The sequence below is a fragment of the Manis javanica genome, chromosome 1 (assembly GCF_040802235.1).
Source record: "Manis javanica isolate MJ-LG chromosome 1, MJ_LKY, whole genome shotgun sequence".
Classification (NCBI taxonomy): domain Eukaryota; kingdom Metazoa; phylum Chordata; class Mammalia; order Pholidota; family Manidae; genus Manis; species Manis javanica.
This window is the reverse complement of record NC_133156.1, coordinates 180,198,602-180,218,537: the sequence shown is the minus strand read 5'-3', so window position 1 is coordinate 180,218,537 and position 19,936 is coordinate 180,198,602. Positions and strand designations below refer to the sequence as shown.

Here is a 19,936-nt window from a genome sequence, read left to right as displayed (position 1 = left end):
TGCTGTTAAATAACTTTAATGGTTGATGTGGGAGTCACAAGGGATGTGCATCACCATCCAGGGCTCTTGAGTGCCATCCTCAAAGCTGGTTAGTGCAGGGAGGGAGGGCAGGATTGGTTCCAGTTTTATCCCAGGAAGGATGTAGGGGGTCCCAGCCAGTTCCAGGAATAAGTCCCTCAGTACCATAGCAACCACAGCTCAAGTAGGGCTTCTGCTCCCCCTCCCCAACCTACCCCTAGTTCAGCAGATGAAGGGGAGGCCAAGCTGGTCAACCTGCTACAAGACAGTGCCATACACAGCGCCCAGTTGCATGCAGGTCATCTTCTCATCTGGCCAGATCCTGTTGCTAGCACCTCTGTCTCTCATACTGGTGACTGGAGCCAAGTGCGGAGCAGGCCTTTGCTGCAGAGGCCTCTGGACTGCGGGGACTGCTGCAGGTGGAGAGGAGCAACCGAGCAGGAAGCCCCAGGGGAGTGGTCTGGAGGGGCAGCATCCAGGGAGAATGTTCGGGGTCGCCCCCAGGACAGGGGGTGGGTCTGGGCTGGGGCTGGGGCCACTGAGGCAGGCGAGCAGGGGCTAGGCAGGGCAGGCTGGTCTGTAAACATTGCTAGCCAGGGTGGGGGTGTCTCCAGCCTCGTGCCTTCCCTCTGGGCCAGGATGTCTGTCACCACTGCGATGTCATCCAGCGGCTCAATAGCTGTGGCACCAGGAAGGGGTTGAGGGGAGGGGGCTAGTCAGAGCTTAGGCCCCAGGCCTACCGAGCCCTGACCATCACCTGTCACTGTAATAGGAAGTAAGCAAAGCCTGGATCTCGGCCGAGATTGCATTATCCTGCAGGAGAAGCCCCTCACCTGGGCCTCCTGGAGCCATGGGCTCTGCTAAGACTGAGATGCAGGATGAGTGAGGAAATCAAATGCATGAAGAAATCAAGAGGAGGAAAATGAAAGCAGTGCCAGGCAAGTGAAGGGTCAGAGGAAGATACAGGAATCCACATGCAGAAAGGGAAACAGAAAAGAAGTAATTAGGAAAGAAATCCATGAAATCAATCTGGTTCTTTGGGGTTTTGTTTTGACCTTTAGCAGAGGTGGCTCTAAGAAGAATTGGAAAAGAGAAAGGAATATACCAGGACTCAGTGGGACTTGGGTCTGCAAATCTGTCATTACTATCTGGGTGCCTTTGAAGCCCCCAATCCCATTTCCCATCAGGTTTCCGGAGTATACTTTCACTCACCCATCTCATGGTACAAGGACCCCTGCTTGGCCAGTATTTGAGGTGGTTTCCGGGGAGTGGGGGTTTCAATTTTCATGATTTCATCACAGCACTGCTTCCACTGGCCTGAAGGGAGAGCACTGATTGAGGGTGGGGAGGAGGAGGACTGTGACAGGGCCAGGCTACCCTTCCTGCTATGTTCCCTTCTACATATTCTCGAGATAGAAGCCTTTGGTAAAAACAGTAAACCACAGTCCCTTCAAAAGATTCACCCCAGCCCCCTTACTCATGTCAAAGAAAAGCTGCCACAGAGCCTCCATCCAGCTCTGCAGGGCTGCCCGACTCTCTGTCTGAAGGCTGTGGGTCACCTCGTCCTCTCCATACTGGTTACTGATGTTCAGGGTAAAGGGCCTGCCTGCAGCCTGGTCCAGCTCCCCTGCCCGGACTCGAGTCTCCTGCAGGAGGAAGAAGGGGTCTGTTTCCGCTTCCACCTCCACCTTGGTCACAGAAGGCAGCAGCTTGATCATCCCCACCTTCGGAGGGGCCAGAGGGGCTTTCACCATGCCTCTGCTGTCTCCTACTGACCACAGCAGGAATGAATGGCAGGAGAGGACTGGGGATGCGACAGGTGGTCTGCAGTCAGGGAAAGAGGAACAGATGGAGACAGGGAAAGGGACTGAATGAGGCGAGCAGGCACATTGTAGACTAAGATCTCTTGGAACTTCCATAGAAGTCAGCAAGAAAGCCAGGAGAAAGGACAGGGAATGAAGGGAAGTCGGTGTGCTTGAGTTGGAAGAGAAGACCAGGAAAGTGTGAAGCAGATGCAGGCTGGGATTTGAGGGGAGAGGTGGAAGGAGAATGGAAAATCCTAAACTGGCTCTTGGAGATGTAGCAGGGGCTGAGCTAGCAAGCAGAAAAAATTATCTTTTTCCAGTGATACTGGTGGGGGAGAATGTGGTCCCTTGAGCATTCCTGACCCTGAAGCTCTTAGGAGCAGGAGGTTAGCTTTAGTCTCTCCGAGGTCTGCACCCACCCTCCTGGGGCCTGAAGGAGAGGCTTCAGGGCCCTGGCACCTGGTGGCTCCAACACCAGGGGATGCATCACCTTGTTAACAGCAATAGTAAACAGCGGCTCCTCCCCAGTGTCTGCGTCTTCAGATTGCCGGTAACAGAAGAGGTGCGTGCCTTTCAGGACTCCATGCACTCGCACCCAGTCCTGCAGCTCCCCAGCTTGCTGCATAAATGACTCGAGGTTTCCTGGGGGAATCACACCCCAACACCCTTCTTCCCAGCCCCCCATCAAGAGTCTGCTCCTTTCTGTCTACCTTCCTGTCTGATCCCTCCTCACCTTGCCATATCCCTCCTTCCTCCACCCAGATTGATTATTCAATAGTCCTTTGATTCCTAGGGGATCCAGCCCTCCTCTCCCTTTTCCCTGTTTCCTTCTATTCCTCAGGGCCCCTCACCTGCACCCTGAGGGTACCACTTGCAGTAGGCTGAGTCATACAGAGAGGCTGAGCCACCAGGCGGCAACACACACTACCATAGAGGGGCAGCCAAGCAGGATTCTCCTCTGGGGGAGAGGAAGTGCAGAGTGAGAGGGCAAAATGAGAAGGGAACCCTTCAGTGTCTCCCATGCACACACATACTCACCATGGCTGGCAAGGGTGAGGTCGTGAGTGCGGAACCCATCTTGCACTGCTGCCAGGGTGAGAGTTGCATGAGCCAAGAGGTGGTAACGAGGACCACTGCAGGATAAACCGAAGTGGGCCTCAGCTGACAGCGGCACGTTAGAAGGCAGGTGCTATAAGGGCTGAGCAGGTCTGCCCCATTTTCCAGGCTGCCCCACAGGGAACTAGTCTGCCTTCCTCACAGGGTTTAGAACAAACATTTGCACAGCTCCTTCTAAGTGCCAGTTCCTGGGCTTTAAACATGCTTTCCCACTGTATTTCCCACAACAGCCCTGTGAGTTGGTGGCATCCTTTAGTTAATGGAGGAGGCAGCTCGAGGCTTAGAGAGGTTAAGAAATTTGCCCATAATTTATAGCTGGTAGGCAGTGGAGCTTGAATTTGAACCCATGTCTGTTTCCAAAATCAGTATTTTCTTTATTTCCCTAGAGGTTGTCAAACTGCTCTTCAGAGGCCCAGTGGTTTCACTGGGTGCCTCTAGGCACCTGTAGGCAAGACCACAGGGCCCAGGCTACCCTGCCCCAACGAGGGTGATATGTTCTATCTACAGAAGATACATGTGCTGCTACAAAAAAGTAAAGACCCCAGAGCCTAGTTCTCTCTGCACTCTTTTTGGTCTTCTCAGTTGACTTGGGCCCTGCTCTGGAATACTGGCCACAGCGCCTCCCAGCTATGTGAACACTGCTTATTCATGTCTGCCTATACGGCCTGGCAGCAGTGTGAAGTAAGTTCTGCAGGCTCTGCAGCTCAGAGGTCACCTGTGGCAGGATACAGGCAGCTGAAGCAGTGAGGGAATACAGAGCCTTACCCTACAGCTGGGGTGGGGAGCAGGATGGGACTGCTCCCTGAACTCCCAGCACTCTCCAGCGATGCCCGGACACGCCTCCCTGAGGAGCGGCCCAGAGAGCTGCTGAGTTTGGTGGCAAGCCTCTTGGGGGCTCCAGACAAGGCCCCCTCTTCTTCCACACAGGCCCCATACAGCTCCAGCCGCAGTTCAAAGTCTGGCCCTGCCTCAATGCTGTAAGTGCATAGGAAGAAGAGAGGAGGATGGTCTCAGGGGTGTCCAGGGAGGCAAGAGGTGGGACAGGCTAGGGCGGAGGACGGATGTGGTATTAAGTATAGGAAAGCTCCACAGGGAAAGCCCATCTTCTTTCCTTCCGCTCACTCCCTGTGCCTACCTCATCCACGGAGGAGAGTGGAGACAGGAGGGAGCCACAGGGATGAAGAACTTACAAAAGCACATTGTTCTGAAAGGAGATGTCCGTGAGGGTCCTGTCCACGAGGATCATCTCTGTGTCCTCAATGTGCTCCCCTAGCTGCAGCAGCAGGAACACAGCCCAGCGGTGCAGGTCTGGGGACAAAGGAGACTAAACTGGTAAAAATATACCCCATAAGAGCCTCCAGCCTCAGGGTCACTCCCCTGAATTTGTCCCAATGTGTGGAACTCACCACCTTTGTTCTTGAAATACTCTGTGTCTTTCCACATGAGTGGAATCCGGAGGTCTAAGGGCAGAGGGGTGGGAAGAGATGTTAAGATGGGGCAGGAGATCTTGCGGTTGGGCAAGCAGTGCCAGCAGCTGGGGAGCTGTGCTTCTTACCCGAGATGCAGACCCGGCCACGGCAGGGGGAGCGCTCAGTGGGCGGCCTGCTGTCAGAAGGCCTGTGGGCAAATCGCAGCGTCCCAGCCTGGCCTCTAGACACTACTCCCTCTGGCTCCAGTTCCCTAGACCCTGAGCCCCCATCCAGGCAGATATGGCAAGGCTGAAGGACTGTCAGAATTGTTGATTCAACCCAGGGGACTGCTGGGTTTGGGGACAGCAGAGACATGTTAGCTCACACACAGTACAAGCTCAGGGTTCCTCCCCCTCCAAGCATCCCAGTGACTACCTCCCCCAGACCCCTGAGGGCTTGAGAGGACAGGTGCCCACAGGGAGACTCCCTTAGAGGAGTTTGTAGACTTTTCTTTAACAATAAGGGAAGCTGCTAGTCTCCACCATCACTCCACTTCTTTGATGTGTGAGGGTCCTAGGTAGGCTGAAAAACCAAGAACCCGAGTAGGGAACATTTGTGTTCCATTTGCCACAAACCTCTCTCCTTTATTTCCCTCTGCTTTGATCTCTCCTTTACCCTCCTGGCTATTTAGGCTGCTTTTCCAATGCCCAAGATCCCCAGCCCCACTGCAGGGCCCCCAGCATCCAGCCTTCCTCCCCTCCCCACTCATCACCGGGACTTACTGCACATGTGTCCCTCCCCTAAAGCGATGGCCATGTTACTATACTAAGTCATAATGTCACTAATGTAATTAGCAGTTTAACATGGCCTTAAGCTTAATGGTGTGGCAGTGATGGCAATGTGTTACACTATCAGGGTCTTGGGGTGTACCTCAAATCACTTTAGGCTGTCTGCAGACTTGGGCAGGGCAGAGCCTGTCAATGGCCACCTCTCAGGAGACAACAAATGCACAGTAGAAGCTGCCCCCCTGCCTGCTTGTCCTTGCTTTAGCTTATGGGGTGGCCACAGACTGATTTTCTGCCTTCCCCCAGTGGCTTCATGAGTGAGCTCTGGAGGGCTCCTGGCAATATCTCCTTGTGTCAGCCTCCAGGGCAGAGTGTGATGGGCACCACTGGGATGGGCTCATGATGCTAGGACCTTCTTCCCACTTGGCCATACAGTTAAGCAAGCTACTTTGCTGAAAGCCAGTTTTCCAAATGATCAGTTTACTAAAAATGGCCAATTCACAGAATGATTACTTGCCAAAATATTCTCTCCAACATTTTTTACCAGAGCATCACCTCAACCACTTCACTATAGATCTGTCAGATCTGCAGTCTAATATCAGTGTAGCTTCTGTTTCACACCCAAAAGCTGAACCCTTTTAGAATGCACAAGCTAACTTATGTCCATGGGTAGGCTTTCCCTTAAATGTTTTGTTATCATTTCCTTAACCCAATCCCTGCCTCTGATAGTGAACCCAAGGTACCATGAACTATATATTGTCAGTTTGTGGTAAATAGGCCATTTGATGAACTGGTTTTAGAAAACTAGCTTTCCAGAAGCCAGCCAGTCAGCCTCATCAGACCACAGGCAGGGCTTAAAAATTAACGCTTTTGCAGTACTGCTCCACAGCCAGCCAGCCTTTTACCAGATACACTGGCTCTTCTATGTCCAGCCCTGGCTACTCACTAGTGCATTTCTAGACAACACACTGCAGTGGTGAAACACCAAGGTGTCTTCCAGGCCCCTGACAAGGCTTCCTGGGGAAGCTGGTCCACACGCCACACCACTACCCCATAAGGCCTCACCTCCCCCCTTGCTCACCGCCGGCCTGTCTTCTCCAGCACCTGTGCCTCCTTGCGCCTTTGCAGCTCGCCCATGTAGCTGAGGATGCGGCTGTTGCACACCAGCAGGCTCTTGGTGGCTTCCAGAGCCTGCTCTCGCTGGGAGCAGGCTGCCAGCAACTTGCAGGCCCCTTCCCTCATTCGGATCTCATGGTCCAGCTTTCTCTGCAACTCTGTGTCCTAGCCAGAGTGGGGTGAAGAATGAGAAGGAAATGCCATTTGGAGACAGGCTGAAGTACCCTCCAGTATCCAAGCAGGCTATGGCTCTGGAGAAACTGACAAGAAATTTATGTTTCAGGCAACTGAAGGGCAATGGTTGAGTCAACCTCAGCTGCCCCAAAATAACCAGAGAAACTTTGTAAAAATACAGATGCCCTCATGTATTTGATGGTGGAAGTATACATTCCTTCAGGCTCTTTTGAGCACAATTTGGAAAAAGCTATGAAAACTTTGAAACTACAAGTTCACATAGCCTATCTAATATCTAGGAGTTTAACCTACAGGTATAGTTACACTTGAGCAAAGCCATATTCATTGCAGCATTGTTTTAAAACACCAACATTAAAAGTCTTTTAATAGGCATTGGTTAAATAAGTTACAGTGCATCTATACCATGAAATAGAGAATATTGCAGCCATTAAAGAGTGAGGTACACATATGTGTACAGATAAGGAAACGATCTTCAAAATATACGAAGTGAGAAAATATATGACTACTCAAAAGTAGTATGCTACCATTTGTGTACAATTTATATACATAGATATGTATAAAATAATGATTGCAGGGCTGGGAGCTAGGAATGGAAAATAGATTTATGACGCTTTGTTTATATATACCCTTCTTTACTGTTGTACTATTGGAAATTATGTTACCTTTAAACAATTAAGTCTCAGTTTTAAAAAAAATTACCAGGCCCTACCTCAGACTTGCAGAATAAGAATCTCTAAGAATGGGGCATGTGCATTGTTTGGAAAATTCCCCAGTGAGTCGCAGGTACAGCCAGGGCTGATAACCACCAGCTGAAGGGAATGGACACAGATAGTAAAAGCCATCCTGAGTTACCCCAAAGATTCAAGTGACGAGGAAGGGACATCTTGTTGGCAAGGGTTCAGCGGAGAGGCCACCTACAAAGTTCAGTCCACCTACAAAGTTATCCATGATGCACAGAACACTGTACACACCCCAAATTAGGGGATCTGCCACCTGCTGGCCCATTGAGCTTGGGAGGTAAGGACAGAGTCAAGGAACAGTGACAGGGAGGCAGGTAAGGCAAAAGGTCAGGAGTGAGGAGTGAGCAGGTTGTGTATAAGGGTCAGGAGAGGGGGGTGCAGAGAAAGTCACCAGGATTCTCAGGACATTCACTCAAGAAAGAGTCCTGAAGGTCTTGGCACAGAGCAGAGCATGAGAGCACAAGTTTGACATAAGACAAATGTGGTCTGACTTACAGCCCTGCCAATATTGAGAAGCTGGGAAGAAACTTATTTCAAAAGCACTGGCAATATACTAAATCTCCTTATGCCTTGGCTTCTCCATCTGTAAATCGAAGATGGAAATAGTCCCCATTCCCTAGGGTTGTGAGGATGCAGTGAGACAAGGATGTAACGCATGTAGTACAACACTCAGCATGTTAGACCTGCTTATTTTAATGATGCTACTTCAACAGTAGCAGCATTCACTCAACAAACACTGCAGCATCCCTGTGCCATCCAAGGCTCCACATTTAAAATCCAGCTGGGAAGTGGGAGATGCAGGCATTAATGCCTACTCCATAAGTGCCATGTCACGGCATAAAAACGCTCACAGGAAACAGACCCTGTTTGCATCTGGCTGAAGTGATGGGGAAGCTTCAGAGCGGGTGAAAGACTAACCCTCCTCTGACGTTACAGTGTACAGATTAGTTCAGGAGGTAAACCAAGTGGAGACATTGGGTTGGAAGAAGGGGACGAAGGGGACCATCCAAAACCTCTCTTCTCCCTCACGCCAGCTGTCTTCCACATCCTGTGCCCTAGATTCTGTCCCTGGTGGCTCTAGCCTTCAAGTCTCCAAGACCTGGAAACCCTAAATTCCTGCCTCCAAAAACCTTGTCTGGCCTCCCTGAAGATTTTTCCTTTATTATTTCCTGGGCCATCGGACTAGGCCAGGCTCCCATTACCCCTCACTCCAGCACTATCCAGATTTTCCTTCCTGAACCTTCAGAAATAAGCCAATCTCCTTCCCAACACTCCTCCACCAGGAAGCCCTCCCAAACTACACAGCTTCCCCCAGCCTGGCTATGCCTGCACGAGGGTCCCACCTCTGTTCAGCTTCCCTACTTGTCAACACCCTCCCACCCCCACCCCCCGCATCCCATTCTGCATCCAGCTTCTGCCACAAACTCCCCAAACGGGTGAGGGAGGTGGGGAAAGAGGCGTTCTCAAGTCCCCTCCTGACTAGCTTCTTCGTCCAGGCCCCAGAACTCACGGATCCTTCCCTATCCCTGTCCATTGCGCGTGCGGCGCGGACGAAGTTGGCGCTCGGGGTCCGGGGAGACGCTCGCGCCCGGGTGCCCGCTCAGCCTCAGCGGCCTCCGCCCGCGGCGCCGGTGACATCAGCTCCCAACTGCCGCGAGAGTGGCCAAGGGGCTCCGAGCGCGGGCGGTCCCCCTGCGCTCCTGGCCCGCCTAGGCTGAGGACCCAGGGGCGCGGCTACGGCGACCCAGTCGCAACGCGAGTGTTAAGTCTGATAGCGTCCGCGTCGTCCTGGAAAGGGCTTGGGGCCTGGGCGCCGCGCTGAGTTGCAGGAGGCAGGAGGCCCCTCCCGCGCTGCGGTTGCCCTCCAAGGGGACCCTTTGCCGGGGAGCATGGGGGAGGTAGATAGTGTCTGAATTGGAACAACTGGGGCCATGGAGAAGTCTCTGGCCGTCTGGACACGTCAGGCTAGGAACCCAGGTAACTCCGGCTACCACCCCTCCACTGTCCTGCAACCCCAAATCCACTCTTCCTTGGCCCCACAGTGGAGAAAGCCCTAGAAATCCTAGCTCCCACCCTCCGGGCAGAGCATCTCAGGAATCCTGGTGTAGTTTCTGGATCCCTGTGCTTTGCTTCCATCTACCCACTCCAGGGATAGCTTCTTGTCGCCCCCTCACCACCCACCCACACCCTTCTCCCCAGGCAGGCAGCATTTTCACCAGACTGACAGTCCTGGGAAAGAGCACACAGCTGGATGTCAGCCGGACCTGGGTCATGTCCCAAGGGGCTGAAGGAGGCGGTATCATAGGCGGAAGCCCCAGCACACTTTGGGTCCTCCGTGGACATTCTTGTCCCTCCCCTCCACTCTTTTCTGTCCCTGACTTATTGCTCTGCTTCTCATCACCTTCTGGTCCCTTCATTATTTCGTTCAGGGCTAAATCCAAATCCTGGCTTAAGAACTTAACTAGCTGTAAGAACAACCTCTAGAGCCTTGGTTTGTAAACTAGGGAGTATCCCAACCTCCTTCATAGCATTGAGGATTAAGTGGGAAAGTCTAACCTCTACCTGAGCCCAGCACATATTTAAAAACAACCTTTCTTTCCCACCTCCTCTTTACCTGCAGCTTAAGTTGCCTTCTCCAGAGAATCTTCTTGGATTTACTTTTCCATGATTACCTCCCTTGCCAATCCCTGAAAAACCAATGGATCCTTCTCTTGAAGGGGTGTAAGTGGGGGGAGTAGGTGGGTGGGGGACTGCTGAGCTTGGTGGAGAAAGAACACAGTACCCTCAGTCCATGGCTTAAGGGAAGGTGACCAAAGTGGAATCTAAGCCCCTTTATCTGCCTCAGAACTTGGGCAGAACTCCCATGAAGAAAAATTACATTGGAAGTAGGGGATAGGGATGCAGAATTTAAATATTTAAATACCTAGACCAGCTCTGTCCATTAAAATCTCCTGCGATGATGGAAATGTTCAGTAGACATCTAACACTTGAAATGTGGTTAAAGCAGCAAAGGCACTAAATTTTCTATTTTATTTCATTTTAATTAACTAAATTATAAATTTTTTAAATGCCACATGAAACTAGTAATATGAACAATGCAGAAAACAGAGATGGCAAATAGGTTTATCTCATGTGCCAACACATGACAGTAGGTAGTGTCAAAGTCCCAATGGGCCCACTGAGCATCTTTCTGCACATTAGAAAAAAGTGACCCTCTTCAGGCAAACAAATTAGATAAAGATGCCCCCTCCTTATGCAGCCTGAAACCAGGCCAGGGCTCCTGCCTCTGTCTAGAACCATTGAGAAGGAAACAACCTGCACAACTTATGCCAAGGCTGTGCTGAGACTCGGAGGCACATCTGGGCTTGCTGGTAAGGAGTGCCTTGATTGACTGGTAATGTCTGGTATGACCTAAAGAGTGGGGGCCAGGGCAGAGGAGGGCAACAGTGCAATAAACTGCCATTCCTGATCTAGGCTCTATAGTCCTGCCTGGGCCTGGTCCAGCAGTCACTTCCACAGCTTTCTCCTCCTTCCCCATCAGTCAATAGCCACACCACTCAGTTGCTCAGCCTCACATCTGGTAATCATCATGGACTCCTTTCTTTGCCTCACCCCTTACATCCAACCCACCCACAAGCCCTGACATATCTACACGATCATTAGAAACCCAACCCCTTCTCCTTTCCTACCATGTGCAGTTTAACCCACAGAACCAGGTTCAATTCCCTAAGGCTGTAATAACCTCCTATCTGGTGGTTGTCTTCTACCTCTCTTGCCAAGCCTCACCCCACCTAGCCTATTGTCCATAGCAGGCATCATTTTGAAACATTAGATGAGTCGTCCCCCTGCTTAAACCCATTCCATGAGCCAACATCACATTTATAATAAAAATCTAAGTGCCTTGTCATTGCCTTCAAGGGTCTGCATAATCTGGCCCGCCCCCATGAGCTTGACCCCAAATACCTTGTACCAGCTGCACTGGAACTGGAACTCATCCTCATTTAAGGGCTTTTGCCCTCACTATGCCCTCTGTCTGGAAAGCCCTTCCTCCAATCTCCCCACATCTTCATATTCTTCTGGTCATAGAGGACATCCCTAACCTCCACATCTAATGCTATGTGATGTTTATTACACCCCCATTTTCATATAATTTCACAATGTGAGATTATTCAGGTGTTTGCATGTTTATTGTCTGTTCCCCCAGTAGAAGGACCTTTCCTGTCTGGTTAAGTGAGGAATCCCATGGTCTAGAAAAGTGCTTGGTATATAGGAAGTGTTTAATAAATGTGCCTAAGAACAAATAAATTAAAGAACAGCTCCCTGCAACCTCCAGGCCAAGCAGAATCCTCATATCTTGCCCCAGAGTTCTCTCCCCCTTCTCTAGGAAGGCTATATCCTTCCTGCAAACCTCTCATGTTAAACTCCTCTCTTCTTCCCATATCTAAAAGGGGCTCTTGACCCCAGAACACATATCCACACCCACCCAGAGAGCTTCCAGAAATAGGTATTGCCAACAAAATGCTCTGATTGACAGAACTGAGTCTGTGTCCACACACAGCACCCAACACAGCACACACAGAACCACCTGTCCCTCTCCCCACATTGAGCAGGCCCCGCCCTCGCCCATCAGGCCCAGCAAAGAAGAGCAGCCCAGAGACTGGGGCTGGGTTGCTTGTGGAAGAGGTATACTCCAGGGGTGGGGACATTACCTCCAAGCTGAGTGCCATCTGCCGAATGTAGAGCATATTCAGGTCCTCCAGGATGTGCAATCTGTCTTGCATCTCTGTGCCCCCAGTACCCCTTTCCTTGTCAACCCCTCCAGAAGGCGGGTGCCAGGCAGGCACCACGCTGCCCCACAATTTCTCCTCCTGCTGCTCCCCTGGTCTTGAAAGATGTGGGCAGACTTGGGCAGAGGGCAGAGGCTCCCCCTGTCCCTCTGCACTCCTGTTAGACCTCACTGCTGCAACAAACTTTCCTTGCCTACACTGTTTCAGGGCCCTGGCAGGAGCCAGGCATGAAAGGAAAAGAAAGCGGGTGAGTATAAGTGGGGTCCCAGGAGGGGATGCCAGCTGCAGAGGGGGCTCTGGGCACAGAGTGTCCAGTCTTACTTTGGTGGCAGCTGTTCTCCCAGCTGTGGAAAAAAAAGACCCTTTCATTCCGACTCTGGCTCCTCCCCCTCCCCCGCCCACATCCCTGGCCCGGTGGACGGGGAATGCGTGTGCCAGTAGGGCGTGAGGGGCAGGCACAGCTGGAAGGGGGCAGGGAGCAGGTTCTCCAGAGTCGCGGGGTTTGTCTGGAGGTTGGAAATTCCTGAGAGGAGTTCTGGCTTAGTTTGAAGAAGAGGATGGGGGTAAGGACTTGAGGGGATAGTGAGCCCAGGGAATGAGACGAAAGGGTAAATGCGGCCCAATCCCCAGGGCCAGCTCTTCCAACTTGGGGCCCCTATCCAGCCCACCACACCCTGGGCTCACAATTACCTCGCTTTTCCAGCAGAAGGGAGGAGAGGGAGGGAGAAAGGCAGGGGTGTGCCTCTTTGCTGCTGTCCCCGCTCCCCTCTGCGGGCCCCTTCCCTTCCAGACAGGAAACCAGCCCCGATTCCCAGCCAGCTGCAGCTTTGCCCCCCCTCCACCCCAGGCCCACGGAGTCACACTTCTCTGCACCGCCCGCAGGGCCCTACGGCTCCGCCCCGGCTCCTCCTCAGAGCTTTGCCCCAAGGCCGAGCTTATCCCGGGGGCGGCTTCAGCTCACAGGCCCCTCCTCCTGGTCCCCGGGTCTCGCCCCTCACTCCCCCACGCAGGCCCCAAGAGGGGTTGCTTGAGGAGCACCGACAAAGGCCAAATCCCCCACGTTCACTAGCTTCTGACTCAGAGAAGGCCCGGGACACCGGGAGGTGGGTGTGAAAGGGCCTTTGTTCTGAGCAGGCTGGGGGGAAAGGGCAGAAGCCAGGCATGGAATCCCGGCTCGTAGGGAGAGTGGGGCGGAAGGAAGGCCCCCTCACTTAACCCTTTCCAGGCTCAGCAGGGAACCAGACCTGACCTTGGGGAGGCCTCTTTGCGGTCACTACTTGCCCTCTCAGTCCTAGCTCATCCCCATACTTTCCAGTCTCTCCCCGACGCCTGGCGAGGTAGAGGTAGGGCTTAGACCTGGACAGCATGTAGAGAGGTGGGCCAAGGAGGAAATTGCCAGGTTAGAGGCTGGACTCCCCTTAGGCCCCAGGTAAGAAGGTTGAAAATTTGAGTTTGGGAACTAACCCCAGATCGTTAAAAGGTGCTCCCCAGGTCACGCACACACACGCACACCCCCAGTTCTTCAGGGGCACAAAGGAGCAATTGGGGAAGGCTTCAGCGAAGTGAGCAGACCTGGCCTAGAAATCGAGATTGATGGAGGATGTCCCAGACTGTTAAAACAGGTTGTGAGATGGGGCTGGTAGCCAAGCAGGGAGCAGGCGCCCAAACCAAGAGTTCACTGGGGCCCTTTGCCCGAGGATGCCCCTAAGGGGTCGCGGTCCAGGCACATTCGGAATCGAACCTGAAGCCCCTTAAATAGAAGCCAACCCGGAGTTTTCCTAGGCAGAAGGAAAGTCACCCCAACTGGTCCGGGGAGTGTGGCTCGAGGGTGGCACGGGTCGGATTAACGTGCGAGCCGTCCGCGTCTTATTTTTTAAAGTCCACAACAGGCGGTCTGGAGAGGGACCGCGGCGTCTCCGCCCCTCGGTGCGCGCGCGGGCGGGGACTGCCGGCAGGGGCTGCCGGGCTGCTGGAGCAGGGGAAATGGGAGGCAAGGACGCGGGTCTCTCACCTCGGGCGGGTCACTGAACAGGCTGAGTCGGAAGCGGCCGCGTTTGAACTCCATCTCCAGGGCAGAGCCCCTGGCCACGGTGACCCGGCTCCGGTGGTTTCGAGAGAACATGCTGGCGGCTCTGCGCCTTTGCCTGTTCTGTGCGCTTCCCGAACCGCCTGTCTCTGCCTTGGCTCGTTCTCTCTGTCCCTCGACGCCGGCCCGCCAGTCCGGCCGGGAATCTCCCGCTGCCGGGTTCCCAAACTCCGCCCCCGGAGACGACACCTGGGCGGGCTGGGCGCGGCACCCTCCTCCTCCACTCTGCCAAAGGCTGGGCCGGCCGGGCCAGTCCCGAGGCGCCGAGCAAGCCTAGCCCGACAGCCCCACAGCCAGGACACCCTACTACTCTTCGCCAGCACTGCGGGGGCGCATCATCCCTTCCGGTCCGGGTCTTGCGTGCCTCACCTGAGCAGGGGGGAGGAGGATCAGGAAGCCCCTCCCCTCCACGGCTCCCACCTAGCAAGCCGAGAAAATTCCGTGGCCGCAAGGACCTCTGCGTGGCGCTCTGCCTGGGCCCTGTCACCGCATCCAATCTCTCCCCTAAGTAGTTTGCCGAACGACCATTTCAACGTCCCACAATCTTCGACCGCCCTTTAAGGTCTCCTCCTTGGCTATCCTCCCACCCCTAGTGGCTACAGTTCCTGCGGCAGTGCTTGAACACGTCTTAAAACCGTTCTGTCACTTACTGCTGGAGCCTTGGCCCAATCACTGAACTTTCTGACCTCAGTAATCTGTTCAATGAGGATACAGTAATAACCTCCACTCCTCAGTTGCTATGAGAGTTACATAGTAGAATGAGTGTTAAATGCCCAGCAGGAATGGAGCTATGAAGAAAAAGGAGCAGGTACAGCCCCTTTGTGCCCTTGGATGGGACACCAGTGACCTCAGCAACCGAGACCCAGACCTGAAGTGCCTTAAGAGAATGAAGAAATGGGCAATTTCAATATTGGCTGTCTCTCAGCTGCTTTGCTGAGTGGTTGGGGCAGGGTTACCACTCCTGGCTTCTGCAGAAAAAGGGGACCTCCTCACCTTTAGAGAGCCTAGTTGGAGAGGAGGAAATGGCAGAGGACTAGCTTGCTGACCATTCAGAGGAGTCTCCTGGGGGCTTCAGAACTTACTGGGGAGAACCTAAGAGAAAGCAGGGCTCCTTCATAGCAGATGGGCTGGTGCCAGAGCAATGCCAGCCTTTAGCTCTAGAGACATCCAGGTTAAGATTGCTCTTCTATGACGAATTATTCAATATTATTTTAGAAAACCTGACTTAAGATTACTTCAGCAAATGGGGAGATTTATTGGCTTAAGAAACTAAGATGTCAGGGGTCAGGTTTTAGATGTGGCTTGATCCAGGCACTCAGGGTTACAAGGGTCCTGTCTTTTCCCATCATCTGGCTCTATCTACTTTCCTCCATGTTGGCTGAACTCTCCACAGCATAACAAGATTATTGCCAAAATATCTGGGTCTATAATCTTTTCAGGCTTAAATTCAGCAGAAAAAAAGAACATCTGTTTCCTGAAGCTCCTTGTGTGATCACAAGTCTGATTGCACATCCCACTGCCTGAGTCGCAATGGGCAAGTGCTCAAGAAACCTAAGAAAAGACCCAGGAACAGCGTGCAAGACTTAAATGTTTATTGGGACTTTGGTACAGGGAGTCTAGGAGAGGCAGCTGGACAAGGTTGTGCATCACTATTGTGGACAGGGAAGGAACTGCTTATATGGGGTGAGGAGACAAAGACTAAAAGGGCATATGATGACTACACTACAGGCTTGCTAGAGAGAATCATTCTTGTGCAACCAGCGCCCCAAGGAACAAAACCTTGGTCAGAGAAGTCTGCATCCCAACAAGATGTTTGCATTGATTAAGGCAGGCCTGGATTTGGCTAGCCCCAGACCATCAATATACCATATACTCAGCATACTGCCCAAAGGAAGGGCCATGTGCACACATGGTTATTATGAGACAAGAGGTTACAAATGGGCAGTGCTTGTCCCCACACTCCTCCATATGTCTGGAATTTGCTATGGGCTATTTGGGATCACTTATACACAACAAAACAATCTTTGTAGCCAGAGGGGCGGCCACACCTGAACCAATCAAGTGGCTAAGGAGGATTCTATGGCCAGTCAGCCAGGCCTGGGTCACCTGACCATTCCAGGAGACCAACTGTAACCCAGTGAGCTGGAAGAGAAGAGGGAAGGGGTGGTCCCCAAAGACCGTTCCAGAAGGTGAGGGAATGGATGCTGGATAAAAAAAACAATAAGCATCCTTGGCATACAAAAATTTACATGGAGAAGGGCATTTTTCTGGTCAGTAGGAAAGGCAGATTAAATGATTTTACAAAATCCATAGCCGCTGAGATAAACCTCAAAGGACTGATGAGCGGAAAGGGAAAGGAATTGTTTCTTAAATTTTTAAATATCTATTGTCACTCCTCTAAAGTGTAAGCTCCTCAGAGAGGGACAGCCTTGTCCACTGCTTTATGCTGAGAGCCTGGCACATAGGAAGTACTCAGTAAACCATCAGTTGAAGTAAATGAACAAAGGAGATGCCTCAAGGAAGCATGCACATTTGAGAGTGCCTGACTGGAAGCAGCCATGCTGTTGGAATAAAACCGTCCACTTCAAACATTTGTGTTTTAGCAACAGAATGCTTTTTTTCCCAAATGAAATCTTACCTGTAATATGCGAAATAGAACCAGAGCTGCTGTGATGGAGGCAGCCGCTGGGAGCCTCCCACCTAATTCACAAACCCTCAGCTGCCCTGACCTCTTAAGTAAAACACAGGCCTCTATGGAAGGGTCTGAAAAGCCCTGACAAGAAGTGGCAGAATGGAAGATGTTTAAAGGGAAGTAGAGCACAAATCCAGCCTGAGAATTTGTACTCAAAGTGACTGAAGATTTTGCGAAAGGAGTCACACTGAGAAATAGAGCAGTATTTTCAAGATCATAACCTGACTACCTTTTGCATAAATCAGTTGGAGGAAGTTGTGACTGAGGTCAGGGAAGCTAGCTGACATTGTTCTTGACCGAGGGTGGAGAAATAAGAGCCAAAATTTCTGCGGATTCATTTATTTTCAAAATTAAATTCTTATTTGAAAACAGACATACAGTTAAAAAAAAAAGAGTCCAAATTCTACCATTGAAAAAAATAAAGTAAAAAACTGGTGAATAAAAGCCTGCCTCCCCCACCATCAAAGAAAAACACTGGAGTTTGGTTTTGTGGTGTGCTGAAATCTTACACTGGCTCATGAGAGACAACTGGTGGAATTTTCTGGAATTGTTCAGTCCAGTTTTTAAATACAGCTTTAATAAAACCTAGAATTAAATAAATTAAATTAAAGCAAAGGTAATAAAATACTCAAAATCCATCACTTCCTAATTATTTCACTGCATTTTCCTATTATCTCTTGAAGTTGTTTATTATCTACAATACCTATACTGGAAATGCTATGCAATAGCATGCTAATGTACATCTCATCCCAATTCTGTGTTCAATGACGTTGAATTTAAAACTGGCCATTGTTGGAGCACTTACACAAATATTTACAGAAATAGGTGAACTATAAATCAGGGACTTTTTTTTCCTGGGGATCTTTTGTTAAACATTTACCAGCATACCACTGGTGTGGTGCATAATCTTTCCACTTTTTTCCTTTGCTATGTCTGTATCTCTGTCTCCCCACCTATGAAATAGACATTTGGAGAAGGGGTTTTTAATCACCCAGTGTTCTATCATCTTCCTATTTCTGCCTAGTCCCCTACTTTGGACAATACCGGTAGGCTGAGGCTCTAAACTCTGAATGGGAGCTGGAGAAGGTCATACAGTCTCCCTCCCACTTCTTCACAGCCCAGAGGTAGACACTGGGCCTAAGCCAAGTAACTGGAATGCTTCCAACTGCACTTTGAATCTTGAACAAGTGAAAACAAAACCCAGGGAGAGTTCATGATATAACCACTGCACCTGCAGCCCATGAGGAGTGGGTGATAATGCCAGCAGGGAAATCTTCATCAGCACAGGTTCCTGTGCTGTGACTTTGGTGTGACCTCTGCATAACCTCAGCCATATGTTCCTACTGTCTGGCTGCTCTTGGTTCTTACTTCTTATCCAGGGAAAGGACAAGATGAGTCCAAAACATTTCACAGTGCTAGGAAATAAAAAAGTGCTTACAGAATGATGGAGATAGTCAATGGGACACAGAAGCCGTCATAAAAGAGTGCTCACTGACCAATTCGGGGACAAATCTGAGCATCAGAATAAATATTGGTAATAATTGATTACAACCCATTGACTGAAATAGGAATCCATACTGATATAAATAAATACACATGTAAATGAATAAAAGAGAAAGCTCTTCTTCACAATAGAATGCCAACTAATATATGCAGACAGAATAGTGGAAGTAGAAAGATTACATTTGGCAGTTATTATAGTAGAGTTGGCTCATACAGTATTCATCAATGAATACTAAGCCTAGTAGGTGGGGGTTTGATGGGGAACAGGATATTAGCATCAGTATTTCCCCAGAAGATACTCATTAATTACAAGAGAAAATGGTGACTTTCCAGTGAAGAAATCTGGTGACACCACCTTGACCAGGTGATCAAAGTTAGCATCATCAGTGATTGGTTAGGCTGACATCATGTGCCTCCTACTGTGATACACTGAAAAGAACACAGCATAATATGTTTTTGTTTAGTACTCTTGCCAAGAATATTTGAGTCTAGACATGAGCAAACATCCAAAGGATCCAAGTTGAGGGACATCCTAAACAATCAAAGGCCTGTACTCTTTAAAACTGTCAAGGTCATGAAAGATAGGCAAAGAGTGAGGAAACATTCCAGATTAAAGCAGACAAAAGAGACATGATAAGGAAATGTAATGCATGATCCTAGGTAGAAAGGAAAAGGAGTCATTGGGTAGTCAGTGAAATTTGAATGGGGTCTATGGATTGGATGGTAGGTGTTCTATCAGTATTAATTTCCTGATTGGAAGTGTTGCACAAAGGTTATACAACAGTGTGCTGTCTTGAGGAAATACACAGTGAAATATTTAGGGGTGAAATATGTCTGCAACTTGCTCTCAGACTGATCAAAAAAGGAATAATAAAAATGTGGGGGTGGGAGGTGGTAAATGTTAACAATTGCAGAATCTGAAGATGAGAGTAATTTGTGCTCTTCTTGCAACTGTAAGTTTGAAATTATTTCAAAGTAAATTATATTTAAAAAATAAGGCTAAGAACTCTATCAGAAGGGCAAAGTTCTTCCTTTCAGCTTACAGACATACCCAGATCTCTCCCACTCTAAACAAAGCAAAACTAAAAACAAAACGAAATAATAAAGCCCGTGGCTATTTGCTGTCACCACTTCCTCCCTGCTGGGCATCAGGATGTTGAGGAAACACCACTGGACCCAGTGTCAGGAAGCCTGTTTGAGGCTGGCTCTGCCACTCCCTATATGACTTTGGCCAAATCATTTAACCTCTCTGAGCTTTAGTTTCCTCACAAAGGAACCACAGCATCTCCCTTATGGAGAGGATAAAGGGAGAGAAGGAATATGAAAGCAGGTTGTAAATTCTAACATGTTTGGCAAATATGGTGATGCATCAGCATTGCTCTCACACTCTACTAGAATACCTCTCCTTGGAGCTCAGCCTGCCCTTTGCAGGGCTGTACACAGCTGACCAGAGCCTTCACCTGCTGATACACTCTGCCCTTGCATGCCTTTCTTGCCCCTCTTGACCTTCTCTTCTCAACCTCCTGTTGCCCCTCTGCCTGCCTGTCCAGGACAGGTGCTCCCTCTGGTCTCTTCCTGGTCCTTTCCTCCTCATCTACTTGATCATCCTGGATTGTCTCATCTATTCCCACCCTTTCTGGGGAACCTCCATTATTGTGCTTGATGATACCCCCACTCAGACCTG

The 19,936-nt window shown here is 50.5% G+C and overlaps 1 protein-coding gene across 8 annotated transcripts; it reads right to left on the bottom strand.

Annotated features, from left to right (window-relative positions):
* On the bottom strand, positions 1-14,420 carry RTKN (rhotekin). 8 transcript variants are annotated; one of them, XM_017668726.3, is made up of 12 exons: positions 13,983-14,393; positions 6,215-6,414; positions 4,495-4,556; positions 4,346-4,399; positions 4,130-4,247; positions 3,705-3,914; positions 2,862-2,956; positions 2,675-2,781; positions 2,314-2,442; positions 1,496-1,664; positions 1,231-1,335; positions 1-697 (listed from the first exon to the last, which is right to left on the bottom strand). In XM_017668726.3, the coding sequence occupies exons 1-12, from the start codon at positions 14,091-14,093 to the stop codon at positions 363-365; spliced, it is 1,695 nt and encodes a 564-aa protein (XP_017524215.1). In that variant the 5' UTR covers positions 14,094-14,393; the 3' UTR covers positions 1-362. The 8 variants fall into 8 exon arrangements, with proteins under 8 accessions (XP_017524215.1, XP_036883102.1, XP_036883103.1 ...); XM_037027207.2 differs by lacking the exon at positions 13,983-14,393 and adding an exon at positions 11,894-12,886 and having other exon boundaries at positions 1-431; XM_037027208.2 differs by lacking the exon at positions 13,983-14,393 and adding an exon at positions 11,894-12,885 and having other exon boundaries at positions 1-428.
* Between the last annotated feature and the right edge of the window lie 5,516 nt (positions 14,421-19,936).

What these genes read in the sequence shown, in the direction of transcription:
- RTKN (XM_037027207.2), bottom strand. Translation starts at nt 12,340, where the DNA reads ATGAAAGGGTCTTTTTTTTCCACAGCTGGGAGAACAGCTGCCACCAAA. An exon ending in CCTCACCCTTGCCAGCCATG is followed by an intron (nt 2,782 to 2,861) that starts GTGAGTATGTGT and finishes CCTCTCCCCCAG; the next exon opens with AGGAGAATCCTGCTTGGCTG. An exon ending in GTGGTACCCTCAGGGTGCAG is followed by an intron (nt 2,443 to 2,674) that starts GTGAGGGGCCCT and finishes TCATTTATGCAG; the next exon opens with CAAGCTGGGGAGCTGCAGGA.